Consider the following 17,174-nt stretch of genomic DNA (forward strand, 5'->3'; position numbering starts at 1 on the left):
GTTTTGGCAACATTTCTTCCTGCCAAAACTGTTCATCCCGTTCTATTGTTTCAGTTTTTATTCCCTGTGGTGTCCATAGGCAAAATACGCACATTCTTCTCTTCGTGACTTGAAGTTGGCCTTGAACTTGATAATAAAAGTGGTGTTTTTTCTTTATATCACCAATTTTCCCATCCTTAGTGACTGCCCAAAAGGTACATTTCTGCTTTCTGATAGCCTCGTCAAGTGTCATATCTTTAGCAGAAGATGGACATTTAATTTCAACAGTTCCATCTTCATTCAGAAGGCCATGGGGACTTGCACCGAGATAGGGGTTGTCGCGGTCTATGAAAAGGCCGCATTTACTTATCTTTTGACCTAACACGTTTTCGAGTTCTTGTCGAGCCACTTCTTCATTTTTCCTACCATAGGCCATGGCCTCACAATCAAAAACGGTGTACAAGATTTGTTTTACGATTTTTTCACAACCCGTTGTTGCTCTCATATTGCAAACACGCCCGAAGTTCGAAGCTGTCAAAAGATTTCGGCGAATCTCTAGCCACTCATTTGAATCGCTTTGTTCCACCGTTTCTCTTTCAATTCTTTTGAATTCTGCTTCAGACTTTTGTAAGGTTGCTAAAAAATCACTTTTTTCTTTTTCCATAGTATTTTCATCAATATCGGGCCGTTGTGCTTCAATACCGTAGTCTTTTCCATCATCAATTTTTTCCCGATCAAATAGTGTTTTCCTGCACCTTTTTCTTTGTCTTTGGCTGTCCACCTTCTTCTTCCTCTTCATTGCCACACTTTTTGCAAATATCCCTGGACTAGCACCGTACATTTGTTTGTGCAGCTTGTAGTGTGCTAGTCCAGAGTTGTGTTGAATGACAGCAGCTGTACATCTAGTCTGATATGAACCACTAGCAGCAAAGTTTATTCTTTTGCCGCCAATAAATTTTGCAACAATTGAATTGAAATGTTCTACATAGTTGCTAGTGACGTCAGCAAGTAAGCTGCGGCTGTTGCGGCTAACATCTCTGAACACATCAGTGATCAATGGGTAAAGACCCACTGTGACAAGATCAGGTACTAAATTGTCATCTGGCCGGGCAGTAGTGGGGTCCAGCTCGCAAAAATACCCCCTCTCAGCACATTTTTTGTGTTCGCCGAACACGTGACTTGGTATATTCAATATATCCATTCTGAGATTTTCGATTGCTTTACTTGATTCCTCTTCATTGATTGCACCATTCCTTTTCTTCTTCTTCGAAGGATAAAACTTCAAGTGACCCATTTGATAGGTTGCTGAAAATTTCCTAGCGGACTTTGGGTAAATGAACTGCAGACCGTCACCAATATTTCAGCTTAGCCACTATTTTATATCTACTAACTACTGTAGGCTATTAGCACTAGGCACTGTAGATAAGCACTAGTTAGAAAAGAACCAATAATCGCATGCGAAAAGCGAAGTGTTGCAAAACGGAATGTAAACTAATATTCGCTACTGGGACTGGACGACTCTACTGTTTTATTAAAAAATGCAGTATCAGAATGGTGAGCGTGCCGCATAATATTCTGTATTTAGCAATTCGAAGGTGGTGCTATCCGGCGGGAAAACGCTAAACTACCACCGCACCCCGTGAGACCCGCAACACACGTCGACACAGTTGAAATTGCAAGCTGTTTTATAAATTACTAGATAAAATATTATAAACGACAATTTGTAAAATATGGTATTGTACTTTCAACGGAAATATGTTGTAGTTTTTATAGAAACTAGTTTTAACCTCCTAAGTTGAGAAATAAATTTTGTATGATGGAATTAGTTTCAGTGAAATAACCTAAATCCTTATGGTAAAATCAACTTTGTAATTCCGAAATAAAAAATTAAAAAAAAATTTTTTTGACACGTGTGACATATCAAATTGTACGTAAGATAAAACCTCACAATAGTACAATAAACATTTTTGGATAATATGACGATTTCGTGTAGTAGCATTGGTTTTTTATCCTTGGTCCATGCTAAACTGAGGAGCAGAGCGGTGAGCGGCCCGGTTCACTCCCGCCGGCTCTTAAAATATACAGGGTTCCAGCAAACTTTCTGCTGTCCTTTAAAGGTAAGATTCTTTGTACAAAGACAAACAAAATATCATATTAAAAGTGGCTAAAACTCAACAGCTACCCAAACTGAGGTCAATTGTTTTTTTTTTTTTTTTTTTTTTTTTTTTTTTGTAGTATGTAGTAAATTTAAATGTAGGTCATTAACTCACTAGGCAAAGACCATTTTGAAATTTCTTTTGTAATGTAGTTTCAGAAATATGGCCATTTAAAATCTTTAAACTTAAATAGTGGCCTATAAACTACATAAAATAAGGGAGAAAAGTTATTTTTAAGATACTTTGTACTTAACAATTTCAAATCAAATCAATCAAATCAAATCATTGTTTATTTGTTACAAACAAATAACATTTATTGAATATAATCAAAAATAGGCTATAAATACATTTCTACGGCCATTGGTTACAGATTTACCTTGTATACATGAGATTATCATATTATGTATTACTATTTCTAGGATTTTAAATTCAGCTCAACAGAACCGTAAATAATAAACAAAAAATTGAAATACAACTTCATTTTGCATTAAATAAATATGAGACAGGCACATGCCACTAAACATGAAAACTAATGCTTAAAACTAATGATGCTAATGCTAATGCTAATGAAACTATGTGCTTGAGTTTGAACCAGCACATTGTTCACAGTGTTAACAATGTAATAAATCAAATTTTCAAAGTCTTATTTCTCATGGAGACTAGTTTCAAATAGGCCTACAAGCGATGCTCAATATGGCCACTGTCAATTTCATTGCACAGTGTGAAGCAATCCGCTAACACAAGACACAGTGCCAGATTTACCATTGGGCTGACTAGGCACGACCTCAAGCTAAAGGGTGTTGTAGCTTTTTGTACTAAAACAATTTCTTATAACAAATATTTAATGATTTGCCACGATCGCAGGTGTCAATAATGATGTACCCGTGTTTGCTGGCGGTGTTCCTCATTTCCTAGTGATTGTGGTCAAGTTCTTTTTAAGGGGCAGGGGATGCTCTGGTTAATTTGACCTAGTGTCGCAAGGACCCTAAATTCAGCACTGACAAGACAGATAGAATATACTATGAATAAAGATCCAACTTATTTTGCCTATTGCACTCTAGATTTATCAATGCAATACGTCTTAGCGTTTGGGGTTTACATGAAACATTTTTTGCCACCTGTTAAAGTGGATGAGGTATAAAATCCAAAATTAATAATACAGAGTACATTAAAATATAAAAATTGATAAATCCGATTGTAAAGATCTCCGATCGAGTTTGAAATTCCAAAAAGTATTCCCGTGAATAAAATGTAAAACAAAGCTAGAAATGTGATAGAATAAAAAGCTTGCTGCATTGTAAATTATATTTCCTTCTGTAGGGTTGTCAGGGATATCCCTACACTCGGCGTCCATCTTGCCAAATGTTTGCCTATTGTTCAACTGCGCTAAAAATAGAAGAGCTGGATCAAGGTCAATGCCCCCCATCCCTCACCCTTGTGTCGCATCAGGTGTAACGAGTTATTTTTCCTAGGGGGGTAATTATTTGCTATGTGGCCGCGCACCGATTGTTGAGGTAAGCAAGCGGCGGCGGCGAACCTGGCTAGCGCCCTTTGACCCGGCTTATCAGTTCGGATAAGCTTGGGTATCCCGGGACTACTGGATAGCCGAGAAGGACATTCTAGTGGTGGATCCCGTACAGTGAAGAAGGCAGTGTTGGTGTCCGGTGGAGACGGACGGCGTACGTGGGTGGTACAGAGAAGTGTACGGTGTCGTGTGATATTGGTGCTCAAGGAGTGAGTGTCGGCATTCAAGTTGGGTAGTGAGTCAGTAACCCACTTGTGGTGAGTGGACGACGTTTTATTATATTTTGGTTTAAGAGAGTTAGAGAGTTAGAGTTGTAACCGTGCTGGTCAAAGCCTGTCAGTAGTTAGGATTTATATTAGTCAGGAATAATATTAAAGTGTATTCCTGACGGTTCTGGGCAGGTGCTAGAGCGCAAATAATATAATTTAATTGACTGTAGTAGATATTATTTTGCGTTGTACCTAGAGTTAGTTATATTATTAATATAACTCTGAGGCCCGACAAACCTAAGCTGCACGATTTAGCGTGCGTAGTTGGAAACACGTGGCCAGTAGGCTAGTAGCTAATATTATTAGCCGATTAACAGAAGCCCAGCTAAGTAACATAAAGTTGGTAGTAGCAGTAGCAGTAGTAGGGTTGTTATTGTTTATTCATTTGATTATTTTAATTTAACCTGAACAGCTTGTTTGGTAGTCCAACACGTTATCTTGGTAGCTTGGATAGCGGAGTACCGGCTATCAGATAATACAGGGTGTTTTTTTTAAAACTTGCATCTTTATTTATGTAAAAACCGCAATAGATAGAAATATGCAGTTTGCGGGAATCATCTATTGACGTAGGGGGCCCAATTGTTTTGAATTCTACGTTACATTCACATTCCCCCCCCTTTCCCCCCCTGCCCCCAACTTAATTTTTTTAAATAGCAAGGTACCCCTTGTGATATATCAAATAAAGGAGCATAAAAAAAGAAAATGTTTGATGAAAAAAAATTGAAAATCGGTTCACAAATTTGCGAGATATTTCCCCCTCCCCCTCCCCGGAACTTAATTTTTTTTTAATAGCAAGGTACCCCTTGTGACATATCAAATGAAAGAGCATGAAAAAAGAAAATTTTTGGTGAAAACAAAATTAAAATCGGCTCATGAATTTGTGAGATAATCCCCCCCCCTTTTCCCCTACCCATAACTTGTTTTTTAATAGCGAGGTACCCGCCCTTGTGACATATCAAATGAAAAATAAATTTCACCAAACATTTTCTTTTTTCATGCTCTTTCATTTGATATGTCACAAGGGGTATCTTGCTATTAAAAAAAATAAAGTTCCGGGGAGGGGGAGGGGGAAATATCTCGCAAATTTATGAACCGATTTTCAATTTTTTTTCATCAAACATTTTCTTTTTTCATGCTCTTTCATTTGATATGTCACAAGGGGTACCTTGCTATTTAAAAAAATTAAGTTGGGGGCAGGGGGGAAAGGGGGGGGAATGTGAATGTAATGTAGAATTCAAAACAATTGGGCCCCCTACGTCAATAGATGATTCCCGAAAATTGCATATTTCTATCTATTGCGGTTTTTACATAAATAAAGATGCAAGTTTTTAAAAAAACACCCTGTATATTTATCTATAGTGTTTGGAGTATTTAATATTTATTTATCTGCTACTAAGTAGCTCAATATTTTAATAGTGCCATTGCCATTTAGTTTTGCTTGTTTGGCTTGGTATTTATTGAGACCAGCTACTGGTGTTGTAGTCACTCTACCTATAGTGCACTTGTATTGTTATCTGGTATTTTTATTGAGTGAACTGTTTGATTCTTAGCTTGGGCATTAGAGTTGTGTATTGGATTATAGTGGCCTAGTAGACCCCGCCTGGTGATAACACGCGTTGTGGTTTTTATTAGCAAGTCGTCGTGTAACTCACCGTGTTTTAGGCACTCTGGGCTTAACTATTGGATAGTTAGGACGAAGCCCGAGTTGCGTAGTCAGCAACGACCCCCTAGGAGTGTGGAGAATCGGCGTAGGCCTGGTAGTGATTATTGCACGTTTGTTGTGGTGACTTGTTTTTGACTTGTTCACAGTGCCCGTGTATGAGCCAGTCCTATACCGGTTAGACCCGGCTTTTGGCCTAGTGGTTTCCCTGACCTTATCGCAGACCCTGGAATTTTACCCAGCCATTGTAGGCTGAGCTATCCCGGCAAACGGTTGCGATTGCGACTGCACTTTTAATATTTATTTTTCCAGTGCAGAAAATCGCGTCGCAAGATGGCGCCTGCGAACAGGGACTGAGGTTGGCAGTGGTGCTGAGTTGCTGACGTATTAACGGCGCCCGAACAAAATAATTTTATTTGTGCAGATTTGCTGCGGACTTGTGCAGATTGGCTGCGGACCTGAGCTGTGGAGCAGAGTTTTAGGCGGACCTGCTGTGATTTTATAGTCGGTTGGGTAGGCCTAACCTGTTTTCTGTTACAGCGTGGTGTGTTGTGAACCCTAATTTATTTAGTGGTTGTATACATAGATATTAGTTGGTAAATATTATTTTGCTAATTAATTGAGCCTTAGTGTTGAATATTATTTGAGTGAGAACCCTTATTGTGTATTTGTGGTTTGACTTTCACACCTATAATTGGTTTGATTTATTATTTTGCTAATTAATTGAGCTTTATTATTGAATATTATTTGAGTGAGAACCCTTATTGTGTATTTGTGGTTTGATTTTCACACCTATAATTGGTTTGATTTATTATAACGGTGTTAAATATATTTTAATTTGTTTCGCTCTTATTTTTGCGGATTAGTCGTGGTATTTGAATTTTAAATATGGTTGTGACTACGAGTACGACGTCCGTGCTGGGCGGTACGCCTATTACGTCCGCTATTGCTACGACTAGTTCTGGGGTTAGCTCCGAACTGTCGGTGATGACGACATCGTCATTGTGGCCGGCGTCTTCGCCCGTTTGGCCGACAATTTCTTCGGTAGTGGCTACGACGGTGACAACGTCTCTGACCTATTCCGTGCCAGCGACTATGTCCTTGGGGTCGCAGCCCCGGGACAGTCGCGTGGGTTGGATCTATGACCTCTCGAAAGGGGAGCTCATGAGAACGATGGACCAGTATGGTTTGGTGACCACTGGTACTTCTGCGGAATTACGGCAGCGATTCTCGTCGTTTTGGAAGCAGCGGAATGCCCGTCGGTACAGCGATGATAGGCTGTGTACAGCTGGGGCTGCTGCACCGACATATTTACCGCCCGCTACTACAACTGTGGAGCTTCCTGACCCCCAGAGAACCGTACCTCAGGTACTGGGTATTACGGAATCTAACCAACTTAGCAGGGAGTTAGAGGCGGTCAGAGAGATTCTTGGGTTGTCTTTGGAGACTGATACCCGGACTCTTCGAGAACAACTTGCATTGGTGGTGCGACAGGCGAGGGGCTCGCCGAGTAATGAGGTCGGCTATGGGTTCGGAAGACCCGCCAACCCTACGTCCCCTGTTGTGGCTGCTCCAATGCCTACCTTTGGGTTACCTAGTAGACCCGAGGGATGGCAGCGGCCCAATGATAGTTCTGAGAGACCAGCCCGGCCTTCTAGCTTGGGGCTGCCACGGGGCTCGGATATGCTCTCAAATGAGGCCAGCAGGGTGGAGCCAAAGGATTGCTCCAAAGTATGCAACACGGTACGGAAGTGGGGTTTAAGGTTTGATGGACGTAGAGACCCTGTGTCGTTCCTAGAGCGCCTAGAAGAGCTGATGGTGTCCTACTCTATATCATCAGAGGACCTGCTCAGAGCGCTGCCGGAGCTGTTGCAAGGCTCAGCGCTTCTATGGTACAGGAATTGCAAGGAGCTCCTGTATTCATTCGACGCTTTTCGGCATCAATTTGAGATCCAGTTCCTTCCGCCTGGTTATCAGAGGAATTTGGATGAGGAGATCCGAAAAAGGACACAGGGTGAAGGCGAGCACTTCCGGGACTACGTTGTTGCCATAAGTACCTTGCTTAGGCGTAGCGGTACGTTGTCGGAGCATGGTAGATTAGACTTAATCTACAGCAACATGCGTCCGGAATACAAACTTATGGTACGCCGGCGTGACTTCAGGAACCTGGCCGATATGGTTGAGTTGGCCGAAGATTATGAGGCTTATATGCGCGAGAAGGCAGCCTTCCGACCTCCTCCTTCTCCGAACGTAGCGCTGGTTTTGGAAACCGCCTACACGCCCAAAAAGAAGGTGGAGAAGCGCGCCGAAACTGCCGCAGTCGAGAAGCGGAGTTTCGAGAGACCATCTCCGGAAGCTGAGTCGCTTGGGCGGGTGGCTTCGAAGTCGGATCGGGTCCACGGTCAACGGCCCGTGACAGCTGCTAGAGCGCCTGAGGGTCCAAAGGGGACGGTGAAATGTTTTAGGTGCCAGGAGATTGGTCACTTTGCCCGAGAATGTGGTAAACCAAGGACCGTCTCCTGTTTTGGGTGTGGCAAACCTGGTTTGACGGTGAGTCAGTGTGGATGTCGGGCGGGAAACGGCAGGCCAGCTCAGACATCAGGAGGTCAACTGGGCAAGGCCACCCAAAACGAACGACCTCAGAAGAGTGGTCCGAGTGGCTCGGAAAACTAAACAGCCTGGTTGGTGGAGTAGACGAAAACCGGCTGATTTCGGAGACAAGGCCCTTTGTTGAAGTTGTGCTGATGGGCAGCGTTTTTAAGGCGTTATTGGACACTGGGTCCGTAGTTAACCTGGTTGGGCGCGAAGTCGCCGATCATCTTCAATGTCAGGGGGTAGAACCTTTTAAGAAACCCTCTCCTCTAAGGATGGCAGATGGGTCACGGTCTAGGGCCGAGTATTCGTTCCGATTGGCAGGGGAGGCTGCGGGAAGACGGTGGGTTGGAGACGCCTTGTACGTTCCCACTCTTACCACGGATATGATTTTGGGTATGGATGTCATACGACATCTCGGACTTGTGACGGTCGTGACGGAGGTGATAAGAATGGGCGTGGGTGATGACTGTTCTGGCCAAGGTGGCCGCATAGACAGTGTCAAAATTGGTGACGAAGACCCCGAAGGCCCTTGCAATGGAAATCCCCGTCTGGTTCCTGATGCTAAATCAGTCAGCACCTTGTTGGCTGGTAGTGGCAAGTAGAAGATGTTTTATTTGTTTTAAGTTTGAGACCTGTGGTGTAGGATTCACCATTGGGTTAGAGGTTGGAGTATTTTGTTTTGGCCGGAGTTCGAAGATTTTTTTTCTTTTCGCCGTTTTCTTTTTTTTCATCCCGATGTAAGTGGGGGGTGTAACGAGTTATTTTTCCTAGGGGGGTAATTATTTGCTATGTGGCCGCGCACCGATTGTTGAGGTAAGCAAGCGGCGGCGGCGAACCTGGCTAGCGCCCTTTGACCCGGCTTATCAGTTCGGATAAGCTTGGGTATCCCGGGACTACTGGATAGCCGAGAAGGACATTCTAGTGGTGGATCCCGTACAGTGAAGAAGGCAGTGTTGGTGTCCAGTGGAGACGGACGGCGTACGTGGGTGGTACAGAGAAGTGTACGGTGTCGTGTGATATTGGTGCTCAAGGAGTGAGTGTCGGCATTCAAGTTGGGTAGTGAGTCAGTAACCCACTTGTGGTGAGTGGACGACGTTTTATTATATTTTGGTTTAAGAGAGTTAGAGAGTTAGAGTTGTAACCGTGCTGGTCAAAGCCTGTCAGTAGTTAGGATTTATATTAGTCAGGAATAATATTAAAGTGTATTCCTGACGGTTCTGGGCAGGTGCTAGAGCGCAAATAATATAATTTAATTGACTGTAGTAGATATTATTTTGCGTTGTACCTAGAGTTAGTTATATTATTAATATAACTCTGAGGCCCGACAAACCTAAGCTGCACGATTTAGCGTGCGTAGTTGGAAACACGTGGCCAGTAGGCTAGTAGCTAATATTATTAGCCGATTAACAGAAGCCCAGCTAAGTAACATAAAGTTGGTAGTAGCAGTAGCAGTAGTAGGGTTGTTATTGTTTATTCATTTGATTATTTTAATTTAACCTGAACAGCTTGTTTGGTAGTCCAACACGTTATCTTGGTAGCTTGGATAGCGGAGTACCGGCTATCAGATAATATATTTATCTATAGTGTTTGGAGTATTTAATATTTATTTATCTGCTACTAAGTAGCTCAATATTTTAATAGTGCCATTGCCATTTAGTTTTGCTTGTTTGGCTTGGTATTTATTGAGACCAGCTACTGGTGTTGTAGTCACTCTACCTATAGTGCACTTGTATTGTTATCTGGTATTTTTATTGAGTGAACTGTTTGATTCTTAGCTTGGGCATTAGAGTTGTGTATTGGATTATAGTGGCCTAGTAGACCCCGCCTGGTGATAACACGCGTTGTGGTTTTTATTAGCAAGTCGTCGTGTAACTCACCGTGTTTTAGGCACTCTGGGCTTAACTATTGGATAGTTAGGACGAAGCCCGAGTTGCGTAGTCAGCAACGACCCCCTAGGAGAGTGGAGAATCGGCGTAGGCCTGGTAGTGATTATTGCACGTTTGTTTTGGTGACTTGTTTTTGACTTGTTCACAGTGCCCGTGTATGAGCCAGTCCTATACCGGTTAGACCCGGCTTTTGGCCTAGTGGTTTCCCTGACCTTATCGCAGACCCTGGAACTTTACCCAGCCATCGTAGGCTGAGCTATCCCCGGCAAACGGTTGCGACGACTGCACTTTTAATATTTTTTTTTCCAGTGCAGAAAGTATCGTCGCACAGTTTTAGCGAATTTCCCATATAGGGAATATTAGCGAATTTCCCATATAGGGAATAAGCTATTACCGTAGTACTCATGGTAAGACCTGGACGCGGGACCGATTTTTTTTTGTTTGTTTTGAGGTCCCTAGAGGCCAAAAACACCATTCGTTCAAATTCATATATATATATATATTTATATATATATATCTGTGTCCGTTAGCACGATAACTCGAGCAAAAATGATCCGATTTTGATGAAATTTGGTACAAACGTGTAAACCTACGTTTATTCGAACGAGTTCGTGATCCAGCATGATCGGACCATGGGAACGGGGGGTTTTATGGGGTAAAAATAGGTTTTTCCCATTTTTGACCCAAAAAAAAAATAAAATTTCGCAATTTCTTTCCAAACCATTTTGTAGTGCTTAAAAAACAAATAATTTAGTATATTGAAGTGTTATTATGCGCCTAATGGTTACGGAGAAAATTCCAAAAAATTGTAAATTTAAAATTCCCATGTTATTCTTATGGAGAATAAGTAAACTGTTGTAGTTTGCTTGTTTATGAACATATTTTGATCAAATTTGGAAAATGTTTTTATTTCTTACTAACTATTAACATCTTACAAAAAAAAAAAAAAACAGTTTTACCCTCCCTGATGCAGCAAACCTAAGTACTTGTTAAACTAATTCTATTTAAATAGGGAATAAATGTTATATTTTTAAGTAGACATTTCAGTGTAAATCAAATCAGTGAAATGGAAATTCGCTTAGTCTGCAGGTTTGCTGCGGCGGGGGTATTTACTTTAGTCGGAATTTTTATACTAAGTGAATTTAAGATTGGTGGGGTTTTAAGAGTATGCCTAATTGATTAAAATCATTAAGAATACTTAAATTAAGTGAATTAATATTGCACATAAAATGTAGGAATCACACGAGTCATGCAATTATTACTAAGGTGGTCTACACTAAGGAAGTAGGGGAACTCAAATTCGTTTCATTTTTGCTGTAAACAATAACCAACATTTTTGTGTTTTGTAAAATAATTTACCTACAGTAGGCTCTAATGACGTCCTAGTCTGAAAACAAAACATATTCTCTCATTCTCTTTCGCTATCTTGTCAGAGCAAGTAACATGCGATATTCACCCTTCTGATATTGGACATACGGTTCATATTGAACGAGCACAGTTAGGACAAACGCTACAGTTCAAGCGATATAAGACCTTCCGTCGGTTATCACACCACCGGCAAAAACACCTTTATACTTCATAGAGTCTAGGATTCATGAACAATTATTACATTACATTCATACACTAGACCTACAAAATTGATTAATTAATTGAGAATAGATACATTTTTTTTCAACGGATGAAACGGTGAAATTATGTAAAGAGTATGTACGTCTAAATCGCTTTTGAGGTTTTGTCACTTCCAACTTATATAAAAATAAGTATAGATACCTTGACAAAATACAAATCATACATTATTGTGTTGGTTATTAACATCTAAAATATTTAAAATCACCTCTAAATCCCAGAAGTATTGGACATCAATAAACAATAAGAACTGAAAAACAAAATTGCTTTTCTGAGTTGTCAATCTAAAAGAGCGTAGGAGACATCCGAGACATTAGACTAGACCACTAGTGTTTAGAGTTGTTGTATTCACACGTCGCATAGTCGTTCGGAAACTGAGCTCTAATGTAGTAGCCCGAATCCTGGTCCTGTTCTGGTGGAAGGCTTCGAGAAAATGGCGTTCGTAGCCTCCTGTCGTCTTCGTAACATGGTGATTTTGCTTTTTACACAAATTAATTATCCCGCATTCCTGGCCTCATAATATTCCCGTATAATTCCCGATTTTTCCGGTCCCGGACACCCTGAAATATTTCTGGATGAAGGAATTTTGAGTTATACAGTCCTTTCTAAAAACATCTCACACACACACACACACACACACACACACAGACAGCACAAGGCGGCACTGTGGTTAGCCAATATAGACCTTGGCAATATAACAAGGTGGGTGGCCCATCGCTTGTAGCACAGACTGTCTCTGATTCACTCGGATTCATGGAAACTCAGTTTAGTTAATCTATAAAAACTGGTTGTTTGAAATGTGGATGTATGGATTATGAGAGCTTGAAATTATAATTACTTGGGATTAAAAGTACTCTGAAATAAAATTACTCAGAATAATGGGATGGTTCCATCAAAGTACAGTAGACTCCCTCTAGTTCGGCTTCGGTTGGATCGGCCGCCGGATGGTCCGGCCCGGTCTCAGGGGGACAAGTCATATGTCACGGGCGAATGACCTTCGACAGGATTGAACTTGAATGTTTAGTTTCCGGCCATAGAAGTAAACAATTCATGTCAGTTTAGTTTACGGGTGCTTCTATGGGTGAATTGTTGCATATTACAGATAATACATATTTAAAACTATGTTATATAACCTCAAAAATACCAAGAACATTTTTTATAAATAATTTTTCTTCGGTCTAATATGTTGAAATGCAGTGTATAATTAAATATTTCGGACCACTTTTTTATGCAGTAGGTTCCCCCATTATTGTTTTTGAAACACCACGGTTTATTTGACAAAAATAAATTAAAGCAAAACAAAGAAATAGCCATCGTTAGCTTCAAGGTCAAGCTATCCCCTTGCACTGACAGTCATCTGCTCACACAAACTGATTTCTGCTGTGCACTTGCTTGCTATCTCACAACAGTTTGTGATTGGGTGATTAGTAACTATGGCAACTTGTTGAATGTGTGGATGAAGAGAAACCAAAGAGGCAAAGAAAGAATAGAAGAACAAAGAAGAAAGAATAAGCGGTGTTTTACGTCATCCATTATTATCTTTATCATATTTTACGACTGTACTTATTATCTTTAAGAATAAGTACTATAATTTTATGCTGTTTTATGAACTGTCTAATGTTTTTATCAACATTCTTATGTTCTGAAACAACATTTAGTAGTAGCCTATACTAACTACGGTAGCTTGCAGTACTAGACTTTCTATTGTTCTGTTCTTTACGTGATTTATTGCTGTACGTACAGTGTTGTGTAATTTTTGTTTTGATTGAGTAAGCGTGATTTTAAACGTTTCAGTTTTTTTTTACTGAACCAAGGTTATTGACTTAACATATCACGATTGCGCAATACTATAATTTGTATTTTGGTTATGTAAAATGCACTAAATCCGGTTAGTCCGGCCGTTTTGTAGTTCGGCCAGTGGTCCGGTCCCGAGGTGGCCGAACTAGAGGGAGTCTACTGTACAGAATGACAAAGGGTTAAAAACTAAGCTTTATAAGGGGCTATTGCTAATAATTTGTCTCCATTTATGGTTTTGTTATTTCCACACTTAATTAGTCTACTATTTTTTTCTTGAATTTATTTACAATTCGAGCACGGGTTTTTACAGTGTTACGCTCCTTTCACACTATACGTTTTCGCTCGCACGGTTATTAGTCGTATTTGTTGTATCGCATTGGAGCTTATGGCCCCTTTCACATTATACGATTACAAACCGTGTACGATTTTCACCCGCGTAGCGACCGTAGGTGCACACGGTTGGTGTCCGACTCCCGCACGAGTAATAGTCGTGTCTACTGCTAGTGGACCATGTGACCATATGGCCCTTTTCACACTACACGGTTGTTAGTCGTGCGGGAGCCCTCCCCGAGTGCAGTTTGCAGCGTTTTTGCTATATAGTTTTTATTTAGTTTTTCAGTTTAATTGTTTGGTTATTGAGTTTAATTACCTGTGCGCACTGTATAGTATTATTCAGTTGTCTTAATATAGTTCAAATGGATGCAAAGGACCCTGAAGTTTTGATTTCACTTGTTGAATCAAAAGTTGTTTTATGGGACAAAACATTGGACGCTTACAAAGATAGAATTGCTACAAGAAAAGCCTGGGAAGAAGTGTGCTTCGCATTGAACCCAGATTTTGCAATTCGTCGAACGATTCTTTCGACATACGAAAATAGTTAAAAAAAATTTGGCTTCATCGTTCCTCAAATCTTCGAATAATGTATTAAACACACCCACTTCCTCACGTTTTACATTTATGGGATGTACCCAGTGCAGACGGCCTCGTTTATTTCTTTTCCTGCGTCTGTAAATAATTAGCGCAGCAATAATTTGCTCCCGATTCATACTCCACAAAACTTTCCACTGAAGTATCAATGCACTCTGTACTGGTGGAGTAAGGGGTTTCGATTTATTACTCGTACGATTACAAATCGTATAGTGTGAAAGCAACAGACCCGCGACCGTCTGCCCGCACGATTAACACTCGTACGAGCGAAAACGTATAGTGTGAAAGGAGCGTTACAGTGATAATAGGTACCTATGTTGTGTTTAAATAACAATATTAAAATGGCAATTCCGAAACTCTGACTTATCTATTGCATTCTAAGTTAAAAATAAACAGTATGGTTAATTTCTGATTTGATTTGATTAGGCTTACCCTTTGGCTGCAGCACGGATTTCGTAATCCCCAGGCATCAGCAGTCTCCAATACCCCCCATCATGGTTAGAGGTAACATTATGGTCGATCCCTTTAACTTGAACCTCGGCGTGTGGAATGAATTCTTCATTAAACGTAACATAACCTTAAAACATTCATTACAGTAATTATCAATTAAAAAAGGACTGTATAAATACAGTAGTGTATAGTAGGTCTAATAAAAAGAGCAAAACACTTGTTGAATAGGGTTGGATTTAATGTATGAAGAATCATGAGTCATGAATCCATTATAAGAGGCCAATTAGGAAAGTAGTCTCTGTTTACTGCGCGTCAGTAGTTAGGATAGTACGGCCGTTCTTGTACATTCTTACAGGTCAGTTGGTGCCCAGCCCTGATATAAAGAGAAAATCAAGCAATATTTTATTTTGTAAACCAAAAGTTTTACAGCGTTTCAAAATGTGTGACACCATAATGATTTCCGCCAAATGTTAACATACAAGCTGTTATAAGCTTAAATTGTAAAAAATGTTTCGGCCACACATCCATCAGAATTTCGGTGGATAATAGACTAAACATGATTAGCGAAGGAGCAGCTTAATATGATGGGTTCATCAGTAAAATGGGCAATACAAAACTAACTCTGTGATGTGACCTTGCACAACTTTGATAACTAAAGACTACCTGGGAAAGTTTCATTAGGACATATTCCACCATCTGTCTTACAGCCCAGATTTAGCTCTTAGTGACTACAATTTCTTCTAGCATATGACAAAGTGACTGGACCCTGTCATGATGAACTGAAAGATGCAGTGAAAGAATGGGTCAAGGCACAGGTTTGAATAAAGATAGATAATACAAGTGTGTTTAAATAGAGCAAAGAATAGTAGTTTACACAATGATTGTGTTAAGATAGCGTTAATGACACGAAAAGAAAAGTTAAGTGAGAAAAATGTGCCTTAAAAACTTCTACGAGTGTTGTTAACACTATTTACGCGAGTTGCGTACACTACTTTAGCTACGTCAGTGTTTTAATTACTGAAACTCACTACTCATAACTTCTAAGAGAGGTTATGTTTTCGTTTATAACCTCTCATTGTTACTGACAGTGATGCAACGAAACATTGTACCAAACACTAATTACACCACTCAACAATTAAAATGGCCCGCACAGCTGATTAGTTGAAGTTCGAATCATTACAATTTTACTTCTTCTCTCTCAATCCTTGAACCTCATTGGTACGTAACCCGTGTTGTTATGAGTAAAACTATGCTGTTATAAAAGTAAACAATACTGTTGTGAGAAACTTTTCAATTCTAAGAACTGTAACGGCTACTTAAAAAATTTGCCGTAGGTATAATAATGTAGCATAACAATTCTAATTTTTATCTTTATCTTTAAGCTTACCTTTTACTCCCCAACGTGCTGCCTCGATGAATGAAATCAACGATTCCTTGTTGCGGTGCCAATAGGTAGGGAGATCTGTTGCATTCGGAAATTTACAACAACTTAGCTCGAATGTTACTTCCATGCAGTTTCCTCTTACGTAATTAAAATCTTGCATTCCACCTAACATGAAATATTTATTTCAGTTTTCTATCCAAATTCATAAAAATATTTAACATAACTCACATTAATCTGCTTCAGTTAATCAGAATTTATTGCGTGAAATTAAAACATTGATACGATAAATAGTACCATTAAATGAACAAAATCCATCAAAAAACGGTAGGTTTTAAACTTGAATGCCTAACAGCTGGGGAAATAATCAACCCTCCATTACCATGTACACTAGTGCTCTGGTTCGTTAGAGTCACTTACTAGAATGCCTAAAGGATTTGAAAACATCGATAGGGTCTCGTAGCTTTACTAAAATAGTTTTTACTGTATTTTCATATAAATGCCACCTAGAAAGAAAATTATTAAATTCTATAATGTTAAATAGGGTTGAACTGTCTTTTTCATAGTTGATCAGTGTGTTCCGCCAAACCATTATATAGGCTTTAGTCTAAACTAGGTCCGGAGGTGGTTGGATATAAGGAACTCTGTTGTAATTTGCAATTCATCACAATCTTCAATTCATCTGTATTCTATTGTCAAACATTTCACATTTTTTACTACTTTATTCAACACAGTAATATAAAATGTTTAGACAAACGAACTATCCAATTTGTGTGAAGATAACAGGAGTCCAACTGTTATCAGATCAACAAAGAGTGACAAGTCTGTGTGTTTTAAACACTTGTGACATATAATATGTGTGGGTGTTTACACAACTGTCATCATGAGCTTAGTTAGACATTAAGAACAAAGGCTGATTCTCA

General features: G+C 39.9%; 1 protein-coding gene across 1 annotated transcript in view; it reads right to left on the reverse strand.

The window, feature by feature from the left end:
- Positions 1 to 17,174, reverse strand: part of LOC128999160 (carboxypeptidase D-like) — an 87,042-nt gene that overhangs the window by 55,369 nt on the left and 14,499 nt on the right. The window contains exons 4-5 of the mRNA XM_054425538.1: positions 16,258 to 16,419; positions 14,853 to 14,997 (exon numbers count right to left, since the gene is read on the reverse strand). Coding sequence (XP_054281513.1) covers positions 14,853 to 14,997; positions 16,258 to 16,419 — 307 coding nt within the window. The remainder of the gene's footprint in view (positions 1 to 14,852; positions 14,998 to 16,257; positions 16,420 to 17,174) is intronic.

This window comes from Macrosteles quadrilineatus, unplaced genomic scaffold (genome assembly GCF_028750875.1).
Source record: "Macrosteles quadrilineatus isolate MER2022 unplaced genomic scaffold, UCM_ALF_1.0 Scaffold_7__1_contigs__length_78375512, whole genome shotgun sequence".
Lineage (NCBI taxonomy): Eukaryota > Metazoa > Arthropoda > Insecta > Hemiptera > Cicadellidae > Macrosteles > Macrosteles quadrilineatus.